Source organism: Oncorhynchus tshawytscha, linkage group LG08 (genome assembly GCF_018296145.1).
Source record: "Oncorhynchus tshawytscha isolate Ot180627B linkage group LG08, Otsh_v2.0, whole genome shotgun sequence".
In the NCBI taxonomy this organism is placed as follows: Eukaryota; Metazoa; Chordata; class Actinopteri; order Salmoniformes; family Salmonidae; genus Oncorhynchus; species Oncorhynchus tshawytscha.
The window spans coordinates 54144433-54163509 of record NC_056436.1 but is presented as its reverse complement, the minus strand read 5'-3'; the positions used below and the strand labels follow the sequence as shown (position 1 = coordinate 54163509).

General features: G+C 40.9%; 1 protein-coding gene across 1 annotated transcript in view; it reads right to left on the bottom strand.

Moving 5' to 3' along the window:
• Positions 1-1000: 1000 nt before the first annotated feature.
• LOC112256324 (leucine-rich repeat and immunoglobulin-like domain-containing nogo receptor-interacting protein 2) overlaps positions 1001-19077 on the bottom strand; it is a 383684-nt gene continuing 365607 nt past the window's right edge. Inside the window, exon 5 of the mRNA XM_024429491.2 lies at positions 1001-4101. Coding sequence (XP_024285259.1) covers positions 2245-4089 — 1845 coding nt within the window. The 5' untranslated portion in view covers positions 4090-4101 and the 3' untranslated portion in view covers positions 1001-2244. The remainder of the gene's footprint in view (positions 4102-19077) is intronic.

The window sequence follows — 19077 nt, the reverse complement described above, 5'->3', positions numbered from 1 at the left end:
AGGTCATCGGCTCGGCCTGCCCTTATTACATTCGTATGCCCATATATGGTAGTAAGCCATATCAAAGATTTTAAGACACAGATCGATAGCCAAGATACTCAGTTTTCCACAGACACCCTGCTTTTACAGATAAGGCTACCATTCTCAAACCAGACTGACGTGAATAAAAAAAATCTAATAGGGTCCTCAAATATGGGGACATTACATTTAACTATGGTGCAACATAATTACAGAAGTGACAAGCAGTGATAACCTAATTGATACATATGCTCTCAGTTTTTTTGTATTAAAATGTTTATCGTATTAGATTAAGTACAAATCTGCTTGACATTAAATTTCATTCTCATTCACTGTAAAGCAAGGGGATGATATGAACCATTTTAAAGACAGAGAAAAGCACAGCTGGGACACAGTAATGAAGGAACAATCTAATAAATCAGTCTTGAAAATGTAGTGAATTGGGCAGCATTGTATCTTCTGTAGCATTGTAATCTGCTATCTGCTTAACCCAGGATACCCCTCTGATTTGCTGTCCTCATCCAATTATACATGGTATGCCTCCAGGTGCTCATTTGGACTGTGTCAGAAGGTTAAATGAATTCCTCCACATTCCTCCTCTGATAGCGCCTTCCTCTTGACACAAACTACCTGCAATATCATGCTGTCAAGGCTAGACATTTTGCACCATGCCTATCTGATGTGCATTGATTTTAAAGGTTCGAGGGGGGTATCACACAAAGGTTCAAAGGTTATGGTTTTTAGTGAGTGAACGGGATCATTTTTTGTGTACAGTAATTGAACATTCTGGAAAGGCAATGCCTCAAACCATTTAATTTTCTCAACCTGTGATCTGTCGTAAATGTGTTTCTGCAGATCTTCTGATGGCCTTGTCAACCTCATCTGATGTTGTAGAAATGCACAACCCTTACAATTCACATACACTGTAAAACAGTAGAGTACAATTCAGTTTCTTTAATGCCAGTGATTGATATTTCAAATGTTCCAATTTAACAATTTTATTCAACCATATGGCTTTTCCCTGTTAGTGTTACTTTGCTGTTTCCAGAAGTTCAACAGGCAGATAATACTATATACTGATAAATACCCAATTTAGCTTTGTCATTGTAGTCAATATGTAGACACACAAAATGTTACAAATAAATCTTATTTTATTTCACATACATGATTTTTTTTTTACTTTGAACTTGTCACAATCTAAATGATTCTACAACAAAATGAGGAACTACCACAACAAAGTCAACATTTTCTTACTGGGGAGAGAAGATATCAACTTCACTGCAGCAAGATGGACACATGTATTTTGCCATTAGGCAAAGGTTACGGTCAAAGTAATAAAAAGACAAAAATAGGATGAAAAAGTGGTCTTTGTAGGTTCTCTGTCAACTTCAAGATCCTCAAAAGTATTTATTACTCCCCAGAATAGTGTTATAATACTAACTTAAAAAAAAAACCTTGAACCACTTTGATAAATAAAATACATTTTCATTTATGGTTGACAATAAATCAAATAAAATATTTAGGGGAACAGGTATCTTTTCTCCAGTGTGACGTTGCAATCCTGTAGAAGTCCTATTTTCATGGACAATTTCTTAAGTGGGGAGTTACAATTTTGCTTCTTAGGTTGGGGGAATTGAGATTTTGGCTCACGTTGCATCCCATGAGTATTGCTATGAACAGTTTGTTTTTAATGAATATGTACATACACGTACATAATGAAGCATTTACGTACACATATGCACAGATTATGGTCGGAGGGAATGATGCTCAGTTTGATCAGTCTGTTCTGTGAGTAAGCATGGTGCAAGACCAAACAAATAAGAGTAATACTTTTAGATACAAATTTGTACTGTACACGGTTCTGTAGTGTCTTTAATTCCAACCCAGCACTTATGGATTCCTTTTGGGTATATAAATTGAATTTGAAAAGCTTGATTACTGACACCTATTCCTTACAGGTCACCTGGGTAGCAATTAAGTTCATTTCGGAGGATCCGTGTTAGACAGGCTCACTGACAACTGTGCAAAAACATACGTCACAATGTCGTAGCATTGCATCCAATAAGATGGAATGATTTGGGACTGCACTCCTGTGTCCTGTTATGGCGCTCTGCAGTGCTATTTCCATTCCCGGTAGCATTCTCATGCAGTAGTGGGAAATTCAGAAGTTAATAAATAATCCTTAGATTCTTCCCAACATTTGGATTCCCAGATTCACAAACCATGTTAGATCATTTTCATGTTAAAGCGACGGGGTCCAGCTTCCCCCTCTGCTCCACCATCTAAAGAGGTGCCATTAGACTTGGACCGAGGTACGTATTCAATATCTATGTTGTTTTTATGCTTCCCTTTCCCCCGACTCCAAACGAACAGGAGGAGGAAGCAGAACAAAACCACCCCCAGGAATGTGAAACAACCCATTGCTGTCGACACTAAGATAGTCTTTAGGTCCAAGCCGTAGGTCACGTTGACAGTCCCATTGGTAGTGGCATTGCTGGGATCTGTGTAGTACTGGGTCCTGTTTGCGTAGAGCGACCCCAGGCTTTTCACTGCTAGGGAGGTCATTAATGAGTCGTTACCCGCAGTGTTGGTTGCCATGCAAAGGTACACCCCGCCGTCCTGCACCTCGGCCGCCTTGATCTCCAGCGTCCCATTGTTGTGGACCATGACTCTACCGTGGCTCTTGTTGGTGAGGAGGCGCCGGCGTGGGGACAGCCACGACACCACCGGCCTGGGGGTCCCCTCAACACTGCAGTACAGTCTCACTGGCTGACCTTCGTCTACGGCAATTGTTTGCGTCTTGTTCTCCCGTATTTTGGGCTTGGTGCATGTCACATAGTAGGAGAGCAGGGTCTCCTTGAACTCCCTGAAAGGCCTGCCGCGGATGCCCTCGGGGGTACTGCACTCCGGCTGCGAGTCACCAAAGTAGATGGACTGCCTCCTCTGCAGGATCCACATGAGGCGGCAGTCACAAACCAGGGGGTTGTCATCGATCAAGAGTACCTCCAGAGCCTCAGGAGCTTGGAAGACACCCTTCTCCAGGGTGTCCAAACGGTTGTGGGAGACGTTGAAAACCTTGAGCCACCGGAGGCCCTGAAATGCGTACAGTTCAACGGTCGACAACTGAGCCCCGACCAGATGCAGTTCCCTTAGGTGCACTAACTCCGACAGCATCCTGCCTTCGATGTGTCTGATGCGGTTGAAGGACAGGTTGAGGAGCGTCAGGTAGTGCAGGTGCTTGATTGCCTGGTATGGGAAGGAGGACAGGTTGGTGTTGGTGATGAAAAGCGTGGTCAAATTGAGGCCGTGCAGCGTGTTGGCCGGCACACTGTCCAGCGAGGTCCAGCTGTCAATCTCCAGGTGGCGCAATCGGAACAACTTCTTGAAGGAGTAGGCATGCAAGGTGCTGATGCTGAGGTATCGCATGTGAAGTCTTACCAGGTTGTGCAGGTGGGACAGGGCCTCAGTAGGCACCACTGTCAGATTGCATCTCTCCAGGGTTAGAGTCTCTAGGCTCAGCAGTCCACTGAACGCCCGGTGGGAGATGTACACTAGGTCATTGTCACCCACCTCCAGGAACTTCAGATTGTTCAAGTCCTGGAACATGTAGTCCAGCAGGATGACAATATTGTTGTCGCTGACATCCAACCGGGTGAGGTTGGACAGGCCTGTGAAGACACCCATAGGAATGAGCTTAATACGATTGCTTTTGAGACTAAGGGAGTGCATGCTGTACAGAGGGTTGAAGGCCCCCGGCTCCACATAGCTGATAACGTTCCCACTGAGGTCCAAATCCTCTAGACCAGGATAGGGGGCAAAGTCATCCGGGTTGACGGCCTGCAGCTTGTTCTTGCTCAGGTCCAGGATCCTGGTCTCGATGGGGATACCGTCTGGGATGCTAGGTAGGCGTTTGCGGTGGCACAGAACCGACTTGCTCTGGGCCGAGCAGTCGCAGCGGGCGGGACATCCCAAGGCGGAACCCATGAAGACGGCCACAAGTGCCAGTCCCAGGAACGGTTGCCAGCATGAGAGGGCCGTGTGCAGCATGACTTTACTCATACAGTCGGCCATTCTGTCACGGCTCTACGAGAGAGAGGGAACACACACAACAAGAGAATATAATTAGAGAGCATAAATTGGTAAGAAAAAGTGACATGTGAAAACCTTCATGGATGTGACTATAAACATTCTTTTAAGAATATAAATGGACACTAAAATGGATGAGATCATCTTATTACTGTGGTGAAATTGACTGTCATCTTATTTCAATGAACATTGAGGACAGATTAGAATGGCCTTGTTTCTCTGATGCAAATGACTCATTTTCAACATCCTGAGCCATCATAAGCATTTCACACAGTACTGCAGCTGAAACCAGCAATCATGCCCCACCTATATCCCCTGACTCACATACTTATTCAACATACTGTCACAATTTAGGCCAATGAACTCTTTTCTTTCAATGGTTTACTCTTGTGCTTTGAATTTAAGAACAATTTGTCTATAGTCATTTGTTATATCGGTTGGGTCTCCTTATAACACGAATCACTTCATAGAGTCTGCAGTCTATTGTTGTGTTTCATCCACAGCAAACTGATCAAGGGAGATGAGTGGAGGAGTTATAAGAAAACTGCCTCTATGATACATCTGATCATTATTCTAACCAAGGAGGATTCTGTGGATGTATTCGGATTTATACGTATAACTTGTGCAAAATATGTAAGACCATAAGCAGCTAAACAATGACGCTTAATCTTTTCATGTTCATATTGTAAAGTGAGGAATTGCTAGCTACAATGTTTGTCCACAAGTCCACAAGTGATGTTTTTTTCCCAATTCAACTTTTTTAAATCCAAGACGTTCCATCTATTTCCATCTCTGTGTGTTTTCTTCACATTGAAACAGTTATATTGTTTATACAGGACCATATCTTTTGCTTTTCTGACACTTACACTGAAATAATGAGCATGATTTTATTGATTTTCTTAGATAAACTTCCACCCCTTATAAGTAATAGAAACTGCACACCAGCTGCAAAATGACCATGGAACAAAAGAAAAAAACATGATTGGAAAAACATGATTATTTCCGCCATCCAAACACATTGAGAGTGAACACAATCAACACATAGAAATTGTTGGAGGGCAGAACCTAATGGGAAGAAAATTAGGTTTGTAATTATACGGATTATCACAAAGGCCGCAAAAGCTAATAAATGAAGATCCGGGAGGTTAATCCGTTTTTAAAAATCCAATTAGAAAATTAATCCAAAAGGTGTCAAAACAAACACCATCACACTCTGAAAGAGTAGCATCTGTAGTCAAGATGTGTCTGCTTTTCTTTTCAGCAGCAGAGAGTGGGGTTGAGATATTGCCTCTCACCTGTAGTAATAGGATGGGCCAAAGCCTTACACAGAACAAGATTCTCAAATAAATTAATTCAACAGTAATGCAATGCCTCAGTGTTACCCGAACACTTACTCATAAGGGGCACAGGGGAACATGCCCCATCAGATTTGTCCTGTTTAACACACACACACACACACACACACACACACACACACACACACACACATACATACATACATACATACATACATACATACATACATACATACATACATACATACATACATACATACATACATACATACATACATACATACATACATACATACATATATATATATATATATATATATATATTATTCAAAGGTATGTGGACCCTTCAAATTAGTGGATTTGGCTATTTCAGCTACAATTCTTGCTAACAGATGTATACAATCGAGCACACAGCCATGTGATCTCCATTGACGAACATTGGCAGTAGAATGGCCTTACTGAAGTGCTCAATGACTTTCAATGTGGTACCGTCATAGGACACCACCTTTCCAACAAGTCAGTTCATCAAATTTCTGCCATGCTATTGCTGCCCCAGTAAAATGTAAGTGCTGTTATTGTGAAGTGGAAACGTCTAGGAGCAACAACGGCACAGTGAAAAGTGGTAGGCCACACAAGCTCAGATTACGGATCCGCCGAGTTCTGCATAGAGCATAAAAATCATCTGTCCTCGCTTGCAATACTCACTACCGAGTTCCAAACTGCCTCTGGAAGAAACAGCAGCACAAAAACTGTTTGTTGCGAGCTTCATGAAATTGGTTTCCATGGCCGAGCAGCCGCACACAAGCCTCACCATGGGCAATGCTAAGCGTTGGCTGGAGTGGTGTAAAGCTCGCCGCCATTGGACTCTGGAGCAGTGGAAACACGTTCTCTGGAGTGATGAATCATGCTTCACCATCTGACAGTCTGACGGATCGAATCTGGGTTTGGCAGACGCCAGGAAAACGCTACTTGCCCCAATGCATAGTGCCAACTGTAAAGTTTGGTGGAGGAGAAATAATGGTCAAGGACTGTTTTACATGGTTAGGGCTAGGCCCCTTAGTTCTAGTGAAGGGAAATATTAGTGCTACAGCATACAATGACATTCTAGACGATTCTGTGCTTTCAACTTTGTGGCAACAGTTTGGGGAAGGCCCTTTGCTGTTTCAGCATGACAATGCCCCCGTGCATAAGCGAGGTCCATACGGAAATGGTTTGACGAGATCAGTGTTGAAGAACTTGACTGGCCTGCACAGAGCCCTGACCTCAAACCCATCGAACACCTGTTCGATGGGTTTGAGGTCAGGGCCTAATCACCCAACATCAGTGCCCGACCTCACTAATGATCTTGTGGCCGAATGGAAGCAAGTTGCAACATCTAGTGAAAAGCCTTCCCAGAAGAGTGGAGGCTGTTATTGGGGGTCCAACTCCATATTAATGCCCATGGTTTTGGAATGAGACGTTCGACGAGCAGGTGTTCACATACTTTTGATCATGTAGTGTATATTATACATATTATTGCACATTTTGTTGTGTTACAGGCTGAATTCAAAAAATCGATTACATTTATTTTTTTCTCACCCATCTACACACAATACCCCATAATGATATAGAGAAACCTTTTATTTAGAAATGTTTCCAAATTTATTGCAAATTAAACATTTCAGAAATATCTAGTTTATTAAGTATTCAAACCCCTGAGTCATTACATGTTAGAGTCACTTTTGGCAGTGATTACAGCTGTGAGTCTTTCTGAGTAAGAGCTTAGCTCACCTGGATTTTACAATATTTGTCCATTTTCAAGTCTTGCCATAGATTTTCAAGAAAATTTCAGTCAAAACCACAACTCGGTCACAAAGGAACATTCACTGTCTTCTTGGTAAGCAACTCCAGTGTAGATCTGGCCTTGTGTTTTCGGTTATTATCCTGCTGAAAGGTTAATCTCCCAGTGTCTGGTGGAAAGCAATCTGAACCAGGTTTTCCTTTAGGATTTTGCAAGTGATTAACTGCATTCCACAACATTTTTATCCTGAAAATCTCCCCAGTCCTTAACAATTTCAAACATACCCATAACTTGAATGCAGCCACCACTATGCTTAAATATATGGAGAGTGGTACTTAGTCATGTGTTGTATTGCATTTGCTCCAAACATAAAACTTTGTATTCAGGAAAAAAAGTTAATTGCTTTAAACATTTTCTTAACAGTATTACTTTAGTGCCTTGTTGCAAACAGGATGCATGTTTTTGAATATTGGTATTCAAATTGGATGCAGTCTATCACAGTGCCATCGGTTTTGTCACCAAAGCCCCATATACTACCCATCACTGCGACCTGTACGCTCTCGTTGGCTGGCCCTCGCTTCATACTCAACGCCAAACCCACTGGCTCCAGGCCATCTACAAATCTCTGCTAGTTAAAGCCACGCCTTATCTCAGCTCACTGGTCACCATAGCAGCACCCACCCGTAGCACGTGCCCCAGCAAGTATATCTCACTGGTCACCCCCAAAGCCAATTCTTCCTTTGGCCGCCTTTCCTTCCAGTTCTCTGCTGCCAATGACTGGAACAAACTGCAAAAATCACTAAAGCTAAAGCTTTAAGCACCAGCTGTCAGAGCAACACACAGATCACTGCACCTGTACATAGCCCATCTGTAAATAGCCCATCCAATATACCTCATCCCCATACTGTATTTATTTATTTATCTTGCTCCTTTGTAATGCCTTTGTAATCTTCTGCACATTCTACCATTGTTTAATTGCTATATTGTAATTACTTAGTCACCATGGCCTATTTATTGCCTTACCTCCCTTATCCTACCTCATTTGCACATGCTGTATATAGACTTTCTACTGTGTTATTGATTGTATGTTTGTTTATTCCATGTGTAACTCTGTGTTGTTGTATGTGTCGAACTGCTTTGCTTTATCTTGGCCAGGTCACAGTTGCAAATAAGAACTTGTTCTCAACTAGCTTACCTGGTTAAATAAAGGTAGAAAAAAAGAAGATTAAAAAAAGAAAATATGTACAGGCTTCCTTCTTTTCACTCTGTCAATTAGGTTAGTTTTCTCCTATTACAACCATCAACCTCTTGAAGCTAGGGGGAACTATTTTTATTTTTGGAAAAATAACGTTCCCAAAGTAAACTGCCTATTTCTCAGGACCAGATGCTAGAATATGCATATAATTGACAGCTTAGGATACAAAACACTCTAAAGTTTCCAAAACTGTAAAAATATTGTTAAAAACGCTTGTATTGTTTTCGCTGTAAAGCATAATTTCAAAATCTGAGACGAAAGGGTGATTAACAAAAGGCTAAGCTGTGTTTCGCTATATTTCACTTGTGATTTCATGAATACGAATATTTTCTAGGAAGATAATTTGACCGTTGCGCTATGCTATTTAGTGTAGTTGATGACAATTATCCCGGATCCGGGGGGGGGTTCCAAGAGGTTAAACTATGTAACTGTTTTAAAGTCAGCATTGGCTGAGAGGTTTCCTTCCTCTCTGGAAACTGATTTATGATGGGCACCTGGTATCTTTGTAATGACACACCTCAATTTATTTAGGCTTGCCATAACAAAGGGGTTGAAGACTTAATGACTCAAGTGATTTTTTATTAATTTGTAAAAATGTCAAAAAACAGAAATCCCACTTTCACATGATGGGGTATTGCATGCAGGCCAGTGCCAAAAAAAATCAATTTAATCCATTTTATATTCAAGCTGTAACACAATAAAATGTGGAAAAGGTGTAAGGCTGTGGATACTTTCTGAAGGCACTTTATACAAAACATTTAAAACACCTGCACTTTCCATGACATAGACTGACCAGGTCAATCCAGGTGAAAGCTGTGATCCCTTATTGATGTCACTTGTTAAATCCACTTCCACCAGTGTAGATGAATTGGAGGAAAAAGGTTAATTAAAGAAGGATTTTTAAGCCTTGAGACAATTGAGACATGGATTATGTATGTGTGGCGTTCAGAGGGCGAATGGGCAAAACAAAAAATGTAAGTGCCTTTTGAAAGGGGTATGGTGCTAGGTGTAACGAGGCTGGGTATTTCACGCTCAACAATTTCCTGAGTGTATCCAGAATGGTCCACCACCCAAAGTACATCCATCCAACTTGACACAACTGTGGGAAGCATTGGAGTCAACATGGGCCAGCATCCCTGTGTAACGCTTTCAACACCTTGTAGAGTCCATGCCCCATCACATTGAGGCTGTTGTGCAACTCAATATTAGGACGGTGTTCCTAATGTTTTGTATACTCTTTCGCTGTCTCTCTCACTACTACTACTACTACTACTACTACTACTACTATTACTACTACTACTACTACTACTACTAGCCACCTAGTCATTTTATGAAGTTGGCTTCAGCTAGCCCAGATAGCTAGGTATAAGGTTGGGAGATTGGGAACCTATGTACCAAAAAGCAATTTCAGGGTAACAATCAAGTTTGAGTAGGTAGCTTGTCTAACTATCTTAGCTGGGGTTTGTAGGGTTTAGCAAATCAAGCATAATAATATACTGAATAAGACTCACATTCCTTTCAATATTTTATCCAGATTCTAGCAGAGATGCAGAGAAGCATGTTTGGTTTCATAAACAATTAAACACCAGTCAGGAGGATACAGACAGCTCAAGAGTTATGCTTAGATCTATAGCTTATAGCTTCAATCTGTGTGTAGTAATGTTATCTCACATGGCTAGTTATTGCCTAATGTTAGCTAGCTAACTAGCTAATATTGAACCTATTTGGTTAATTTTAATTAGCTATGACAATTGGTTTGTATTGCTACTACTCTATGGATTGGGATTATGGTTTATTGTTTAGCTGGCTAGCTAGCTAGCTCCATGTATAAACAAAATACCCCAAATTAAAGCTGGCTGTTAGCTAGCTAGCTGATGTTAGATGGCTGGCTCGCTAGCTAACATTATTTTTATGATTTGTGTGTAGTATGTTAATGTTTTCTCAGAATGGCATTTCATATTGCTAGTTATAGTCTAAAGTTAGCTAGCTAACTAGCTAACATTAAACCTATTTGGTTAACTTTAGCTAGCTATGACAATCTGTTTGTATTGCTAGTACTCTCTAGCTCCATGTATAAACAAATAACCCCAAATTAAATCTGACTGTAAGCTAGCTAGATGACGTTAGATGGCTGGCTCGCTAGCTAACATTATATTTATGATTTGTGTGTAGTAATGTTATCTCAGAATGCCATTTCACACTGCTAGTTATTGCCTAAGGTTAGCTTGATAATTTGGCTACTTTAGCTAGCTATGACAATCGGTTTATATTGTTGGTACTATATCGATTAGGATTATGTTTCATTGTTTAGCTAGCATGTGTAAACAATAGGCTCCACTTGGCCAGATGATTACATGACCAATCAAGTTAGCCAGGTGTGTCTGACGGTGATTATGGCTATCTATTGTATAATAATGCCAAAATATTTGTTTCTGGAATTTGTCTTTCAGCATTAGTAGAACACGCCTGATTCTCCTCTACCAGTAATACAAGGAGAATGGTCCAATGCCTGCCATCAAAAAGATAGCTGGCCCAAGCAGGCACAGGTCAAATTGTATTTGTCACATACACAGGGTTAGCAGATGTTATTGCGAGTGTAGTGAAATGCTTATGCTTCTAGATCTGACAGTGCAGCAGTATCTAACAGGTAATATCTAACAATTCCACAACTAAACCTAATAGGTAACAAATATCACAACAAAACCTAATACACAAAATCGAGTAAAGAAATGGGATGATAATAGTTAAGTATAAAATATATATGGATGGGCAGTGACAAAGCGGCTAAGATTCAATAGATAGTAAAGAATAGATGGTGAAGGATACAGTATACAGTATATACATATGAGATGAGTAATGTGAGATATGTAAACATTCTTGAAGTGGCATTATTAAAGTGACTAGTGTTAGATTTATTAAAGTGGCCAATGACATCAAGTCTTTAGGTAGGGAGCCGCCTCTCTGTGCTAGTGGTGGCTGTTTAACAATCTAATGGCCTTGAGATAGAAGCTGTTTTTCTGTCTTTATGTCCCAGCTTTGATGCACCTGTACTGATCTCGCCTTCTGGATGGAAGCGGAGTGAACAGGTAGTTGCTCGGGTGGTTATTGTCCTTGATGATATTTTTTTGCCTTCTAGTGACATCGGGTGTTGTAGGTGTCTGGTAGGGCAGGTAGTTTGCTCCTGGATATGCGTTGTGCAGACTGCACCACCCTCTGGAGTGCCCTGCAGTTGTGGGCGGTGCAGTTGCCATACCAGGTGGTGATACAGGCGGCAGCATGCTCTCAATTGTGCACCTGTTAAAGTTAGTGAGGGATTTCTGTGACAAGCCACATTTTTTCAGCCTCTGAGGTTGAAGAGGCGAGGTTGCGCCTTCTTCACCACACTGTCTGTGTGCGTGGACCATTTCAGTTTGTCGGTGATATGTACACCGAGGAACTATAAACCTTTCACCTTCTCCACTGCTGTCCTGTCGATGTGGATAGGGGAGTGCTCCCTTTGCTGTTTCCTGATGTCCACGATCATCTCTTTTGTTTTGCTGACATTGAGTGACAGGTTATTTTCCTGACAACACACTCCGAAGGCCCTCTGCTCCTCCCTGTAGGCTGTCTCGTCATTGTTGGTAATCAAGCCTACCACTGTAGTGTCATCTGCAAACTTGATGATTGAGTTGGAGGCGTGCATGGCCACGCAGTCATGGGTGAACAGGGAGTACAGGAGAGGGTGTAGGTGAAAATTCATGACTATGGTTGATTTTCAGTAACCTGTATTGTTGTCTTTGAAGTAGAAAGAATAACTGATATAAGTTTAAATATTAGACATGTGTAAACAGAATGAAGGCTGAGCCCATGTGAGTGTACAAAACTGGATCAACATCGAATTGACCATTGGACATGTAAGGAACAGAACGTAAGCAGAATCTGTGTGGATGAGGCAAGGTAGACTAACAAGACGCGACTGGTCTGGGCCATGTCTGATCTTGTGAAGGCTACTGGACACGCACATGGGTAAATCATACATGAACAACATCGGCCTGAACTTGTAAAGACCTCTGGACAGGAACATTGGCTAAGCAGTGAGGTGCAACAGTAAGAGGGGGCATGTCATGCCACAAATAAACTCTATGCCCCAATGTCTGAGCCAATAAGAGAATGGAAACTAAGTAAGACAACAAGATTCATAAAGTGGAGTGATGATGTTATGTAAGGAAAAGACTGTATAAAAGCCAAGTACTAAGAATGAAGGGTTAGTTCTTCCATGGAATTGCTCGGCTTTGTTACTCTCCGTAATAAAGTCTATTTGAATTCACAAGCTCCGGTATCTGAGAAGTATTTGATTCAATATTTTCCACAACAAGGGCTGAGAACGCACCCTTGCGTGGCCCCAGTGTTGAGGATCACAGGAGTGGAGATGTTGTTTCCTACCTTAACCACCTGGGGGAGGCCTGTCAAGAAGTCCAGGACATAGTTGCACAGGGCGGGGTCGAGACCCAGGGTCTCAAGCTTAATGGTGAGTTTGGAGGGTACTATGGTGTTGAATGCTGAGCTGTAGTCACCTGAAGCATGAGGATCTGCAGCGAGTGGTGAACTTCATCAACAACTAAGCAGAGGATTATGCAAAAGTAAGATGCTGCCATCCCATGTGACAAAAGCAGCATGGTGGCGTCTCTACAAGGAATCGATTAATAGAATTTTGAATATAATTTTCATTGCATTGCATGAGGTTATTCTTCTTATCATACTTGAGAGGTAAATTTATGTTGTACAAGGTTGTAATGACTTCTACATGTTTTTGGTTATTTCCTGTTTTACAGCTTCGATGCTCTGGAGCCTGGTGTTGTTGTCGCCAAGGAGTGTAACGCTGACATCCTGCCTCCCATAGATGGTCTGTCTGTACAAGCACCACCTGGACTGGACACAGCTAGACAAACTTATGTTTTTGAGAAGATCAGGGTGTTTTGTGACGAAGAGGCTACGGACATCATATTCCCTGCACCAAAGTCAAGGACAGTACAGAAGATTCCCTTGTTCATGTGTGGTTCGGACGGACCAGTTATCAGCACTATCTGCAGTGCCTCTATTCACATGACTCTCTCCTAACACACACGCCATACATTGCTGCTACTATTATTTTTTTTTATCCTGCTGCTCAGCCACTTTACCCCTGATTGTATGCATACTACTACCTCATCGATCACAGATATTGTTACTGATATATTTATTGTACATACAGTATATTATTTTATATATATTGACAATATCTATTCCTGATATTGCTACTATGCAAGGAACCATTTGGCTGTACCATTTACACCTTCTGTAAGGACCATCATCTTGGCAAGATGTGGCTGGAGGTTATAGCAATTCTTTCATGACCTATACATTTAGACAAGTGTGTCTGGGTAAGATTCATGTAATATTTACAAAATATGTTTTTTCCCTTATTGTAGACTACTACTTTTACCACTTTTAGTCTTAATCTTCACTACACTACCCACTTTTTAGCACATGACCTCACATGTGAATCCTTAAAGAGATGGATGGGGCTGGAGTGAGGGTGTGAACAATGCTGAATGGGTGGAGACAAAAGAGATCTCTCCAGTAGGTACCAAAACATTCATAGGTAATTTTCTCAAAACTTTCAAAACAGAATTACTTTCCCATTGTTCCTCAAAAATGCAGTGTATGATATACAATTGTGTAGCTCTTAGTCTCTACTTTTATCCAATGTAAAAAAAAACACTATTTCAAATTTTGCTACATAAAAACGATTTGAGCCAGTCAGTCACATATGTGACTAGTTTCAGGAAACTAGGTGTATGTCCCGTGTCACTACTTCACAGGAGAGCCATTTGAATGCACACTTTTTTTTGGCTGCTTTTCCTTCACTCTGCGGTCCAACTCACCCCAAACCATCTCAATTGGGTTGAGGTCAGGTGATTGTGGAGGCCAGGTCGTCTGATGCAGCACTCCATCAGTCTCCTTCTTGTTCAAATAGCCCTTACACAGCCTGGAGGTGTGTTTTGGGTCATTGTCCTGTTGAAAAACAAATGATAGTCCCACTAAGCGCAAACCAGATGGGATTGCATATTGCTACAGAATGCTGTGGTAGCCATGCTGGTTAAGTGTACATTGAATTCTAAATAAATCATTGACAGAGTCACCAGCAAGCACCCCCACACCATCACACCTTTTCCATGCTTCACAGTGGGAACCACACATGCGGAGATCATATGTTCACCTACTCTGCGCCTCACAAAGACACGGCAGTTGGAAACAAAGATCTCAAATTTGGACTCATCAGACCAAGGACAGATTTCCACAGGTCTATTGTCTATTGCTAATGTTTTGTGGCACAGGCAAGTGTCTTCTTATTATTGGTGTCCTTTAGTAGTGGTTTCTTTTCAGCAATTCGACCATGAAGGACTAATTCACGCAATCTCCTCTGAACAATTGATGTTGAGATGGGTCTGTTACTTGAACTCTGTGAAGAATTTATTTGGGCTGCAGTCTGAGGTGCAGTTAACTCTAATGAACTTACCCACTGCAGCAGAAGTAACTCTGGGTCTTCCTTTCCTGTGGCGGTCCTCATTAGAGACAGTTTCATAATAATGCTTGACGGTTTTTGCGACTTCACTTGAAGAGACTTTCTTGAAGTTTTCTGGACTTGGTCTTTAAGCAAATTAGAGCCATCTTCTGTATACCAACCTTACCTTGTCACAGCACAACTGATTGGCTCAAACGCATTAAGAAGGAATGAAATTCCACAAATGAACTTTTAATAAGGCACACCTGTTAATTGAAATGCTTTCCAGGTGACTAACTCATGAAGCTGGTAAAGCGAATGCCAAGAGTGTGAAGAGGTTGGCTACTTTGAAGAATCTTGAATATAAATAATATTAAGATTTGTTTAACACTACATGATTCCATATGTACTATTTCTTAGTTTTGATGTCTTCACTATTATTCTACAATGTAGGAAATAGTAATAATAAAGAAAAATCCTTGAATGAGTAGGTGTGTCCAAACTTTTGACTGGCTATATATATATATTCTTGAAGAATATCAAAACATAAGCTTGTTTTTCTCCAATGTTTGTAAACATTGTAATCGTAAACAAACACTATATAGTCAGTTAAAACAATCATTTTGACTTCATGGATGGTCAGTCCTTGCATCCATAACTCTGTCTATTAATCTGAGAGTGGTTACATTTCTCCAGGCCCATCCTTGAGCTTTTTACCAAAAACAGAGCTGCGGCGGCCGTTATTGTATTGTTTAATCTGTGGATTTGCCGTTTAAATAGCTGCATATTATCAAGATATCAAAGTGTCACCAACAAAAAGGTAAACAATAGGCCTATAGCAAATGCAGCATTATGGCATTCATTTTTCATATGTAACTAGCATTTTCAGTAGTGCTCAAAGCATGCCATTCCGTGAGCACCGCATTTTATTTTATCAACTCAAATCAATGAGCCCAATCAGTCCTCCATGACAACAAAATCCTAAACAACAGAGTAGTGCTGGCTAATAAGTCCTTAGTTTTGGGGTTATGCTCATGTAAAACAATTTGGCTAATCTATTCTTCCATATTTCCAAGTCCTATTCTTGAATATCAAGGGTTATAACATTTATTGGAATGACTTGAATTCTGATAGACTTTGGTTTTTAATGTAAAGACATAAGTTAATCGTATTATTATATGTAGTAGAAGCGATGGGTTAGAACAGTGGATCCCAATTTTTTTTTGTCCCGTACCCATTCAAACATTCAACCTCCAGCTGCGTTCCCCCTCTAGCACCAGGGTCAGTGCACTGTCAAATGTTGTTTTTTCCTATCATTGTAAGCCTGCCACACACACACTCTACGATACATTTATTAAACATAAGAATAAGTGTGAGTTTTTGTCACAACACGGATCATGAGAAGTGACAAAGAGCTCTTATTGGACCAGGGCACAAATAATAATAATAATATAATAATCAATAATTTTTCTCTTTATTTAGCCATCTTACAAATAAAACATTATTTGTTCATCGAAAATGTAGAATAATGCACCACAGGCTAATCAGAAGTGTGTGCTTGAAAGGATGCACATAACTCTGCAATGTTTGGATTCTCAGTCTTAAATCATTTTCCATCCACAGTCTGTGCCTGTATTTAGCTTCATGCTAGTGAGGGCCGAGAATCCGCTCTCACATAAGTACGTGGTTGCAAAGGGCATCAGCGTCTTAACCTCTACTGACTCCCCTTAATCATATCCTCAATTTTGTCCCGAGAGTCACTGTAATCCTAGATTCAGATCATTCAGGCGAGAAAAAACATCACGCAGATAGGCCAGTCATGTGAGAAACACATCACGCAAGCGGTCAGACAAGTGAAAACAATGGTCAGTAGAGAACTTTAAGCTCGTCTCTCAATTTAAAAAAAACAAAAAACATGTCAATACTTTGCCCCTTGATAACCAGCACACTTCCGTATATTGTAAAAGCATTTTATGATCGCTGCCAATATCATTGCATAATGCAGAAAATACCTGAGAATTCAGGGGCCTTGCTTTAACAAAGTTAACAATTTTCACTGTAGTTTCCAAAACGTCTTTCAAGCTGCCAGGCATTCCCTTGGCAGCAAGAGCCTCTCGTGGAGGCTGCAGTGTTCTTAAGTGGCGTCAGGAGCAACTGCTTGCACTTGCGTTACCACTCCACTATGTCTCCCTGTTATGGCTTTTGTGCCATCAGTACAGATACCAACACATCTTGACCACCAAAGTTCATTTGATGTCACAAAGCTGTCCAGTACTTTAAAAATATCCTCTCATGTTGTCATGGTTTCCAATGATTTACAGAATAGGATGTCTTCCTTAATTGACCCCCCATAAACGTAATAGACATTTACCAGGAGCTGTGCCAGGCCCGCCACGTATGTTGATTCATCCAGCTGTAACGCATATAATTCACTGGCTTGTATGCGAAGCAGTAATTGTTTCAAAACATCTCCTGCCATGTCACTGATGCGCTGTGAAACAGTGTTGTTTGATGAAATCATTGTCTGTATAGTTTATTTTGGCCTTTTCCCCCCAGCCATATCCACTGCAGCAGGAAGAATTAAGTTAAATGTCTGCGCAAGAGTGAATGTTTCCTGTGAGAGAGTAACGGTTAATGTGACTGGATGTTAATTATTTTACTAGGCTACCTGTATTTGACTTTGTGTTGTTATTTTGCTGAACACTAGATGGTTTAATTTTGTTTTTGGCACTGAAACGAGGGTACTCAGGTGAGTGAAAAACGTCACACATGTATAGCCCCTCTGTAATATACAAATGTACAAATGTACAAATGTACTGTTTTTAAATTTTTTATATGAATCACATTTTTATTTGGCGTACCCTTGACGACATACCCCAGTTTGGGAATACCTGGCTTAGAAGAAGCCTACGTAACAAACCCATAAAGTAAAATTTTACATCCATATATGGCCAGATATGTAAACTTTAATGTTGATTTATCCTGCAATAGATGTCGTTCAATGGGTAACATACATTTTTGTCTTCTTCTATTGCCTCTTAAGGGGAAAGTAATATGGTGACACTGAATGTAGGCTGTGTGTAGCGGATAGTGGTTATGATATGAAGGTTTTGCTTGGAAGTGTTTTTTTCGCCTGATGTCTGAAGTCCACAAGCAAAGGGAAAAAGTGAAAAGTGAGCAGAGGAGAGCGAATAGATGTGAGAAGGAATTATACAACGATCAAAGGGATGAAAGTGAACTGTGTTTGCGTATGATCAGGAGTGTATTCATTCGGACGATTCTGTTAAAACATTTCTTAAATGGAAGCAAACTGAACGAAACGGGAATAAACATACCTGAATTTGTCCAATAGAACATTTTGTTTGCAACTGTTGGACAAATGATTACACCCTTTAAGGCGATATTGAATGTGCCAATGTATGTCACCTTGATTACTCAAATTTCTCTTGACCTGTGCACCTACGTCGTAAACTTTAATTCACAGTCTATTTTGTAGCCACCTCATGAAGGGCATAGGGAAGATTTTAGCATCATGAAGTAGCCTAAACTTCTCAACATTACTGTTCATTGAGCTGGTGAATGGAATGTGAATGACATTCACCCAATATGCTCATTAAAAAATATTGTCCTCCCTCATTAAACAGCACTAACAGCCACTGATGACGTCACATGTTATCACATTAATTGCGCAAAAAATCACATGATTAGCAACCATGAAGTGCCAGAGTTTATCCTTTTACTTGCGCAGTCACAACCAACACACGTTGCCATCCTTCTCAGCATGTGCAATAGCCTACAGTATGTGGCATGACTTCACCATAGTGTTTTCACATTCTTCCCAAACGCTTTTGGCTCTCGTGTCTTTGGGATGACCTCAGGGTGGTCAGCTGAGCGTTGTCTCTGAGACTGATACTACATCAAAATATACGCTCATATTGCTATAGCGCCTATCTGATAATGCAGGCAGACCGCCCCATTCACTGTCTGAGCTTGTGAATGCCAAAGGAGCTTTTATCAGATTGAAATCTAGAGGTGAGAGAGCAGCTACAGGAGATTGCGATCACTCCCCAGGCAGTTGACCGGTATATTCCATGGGCCACCACAGATCTCTCCCACTCTC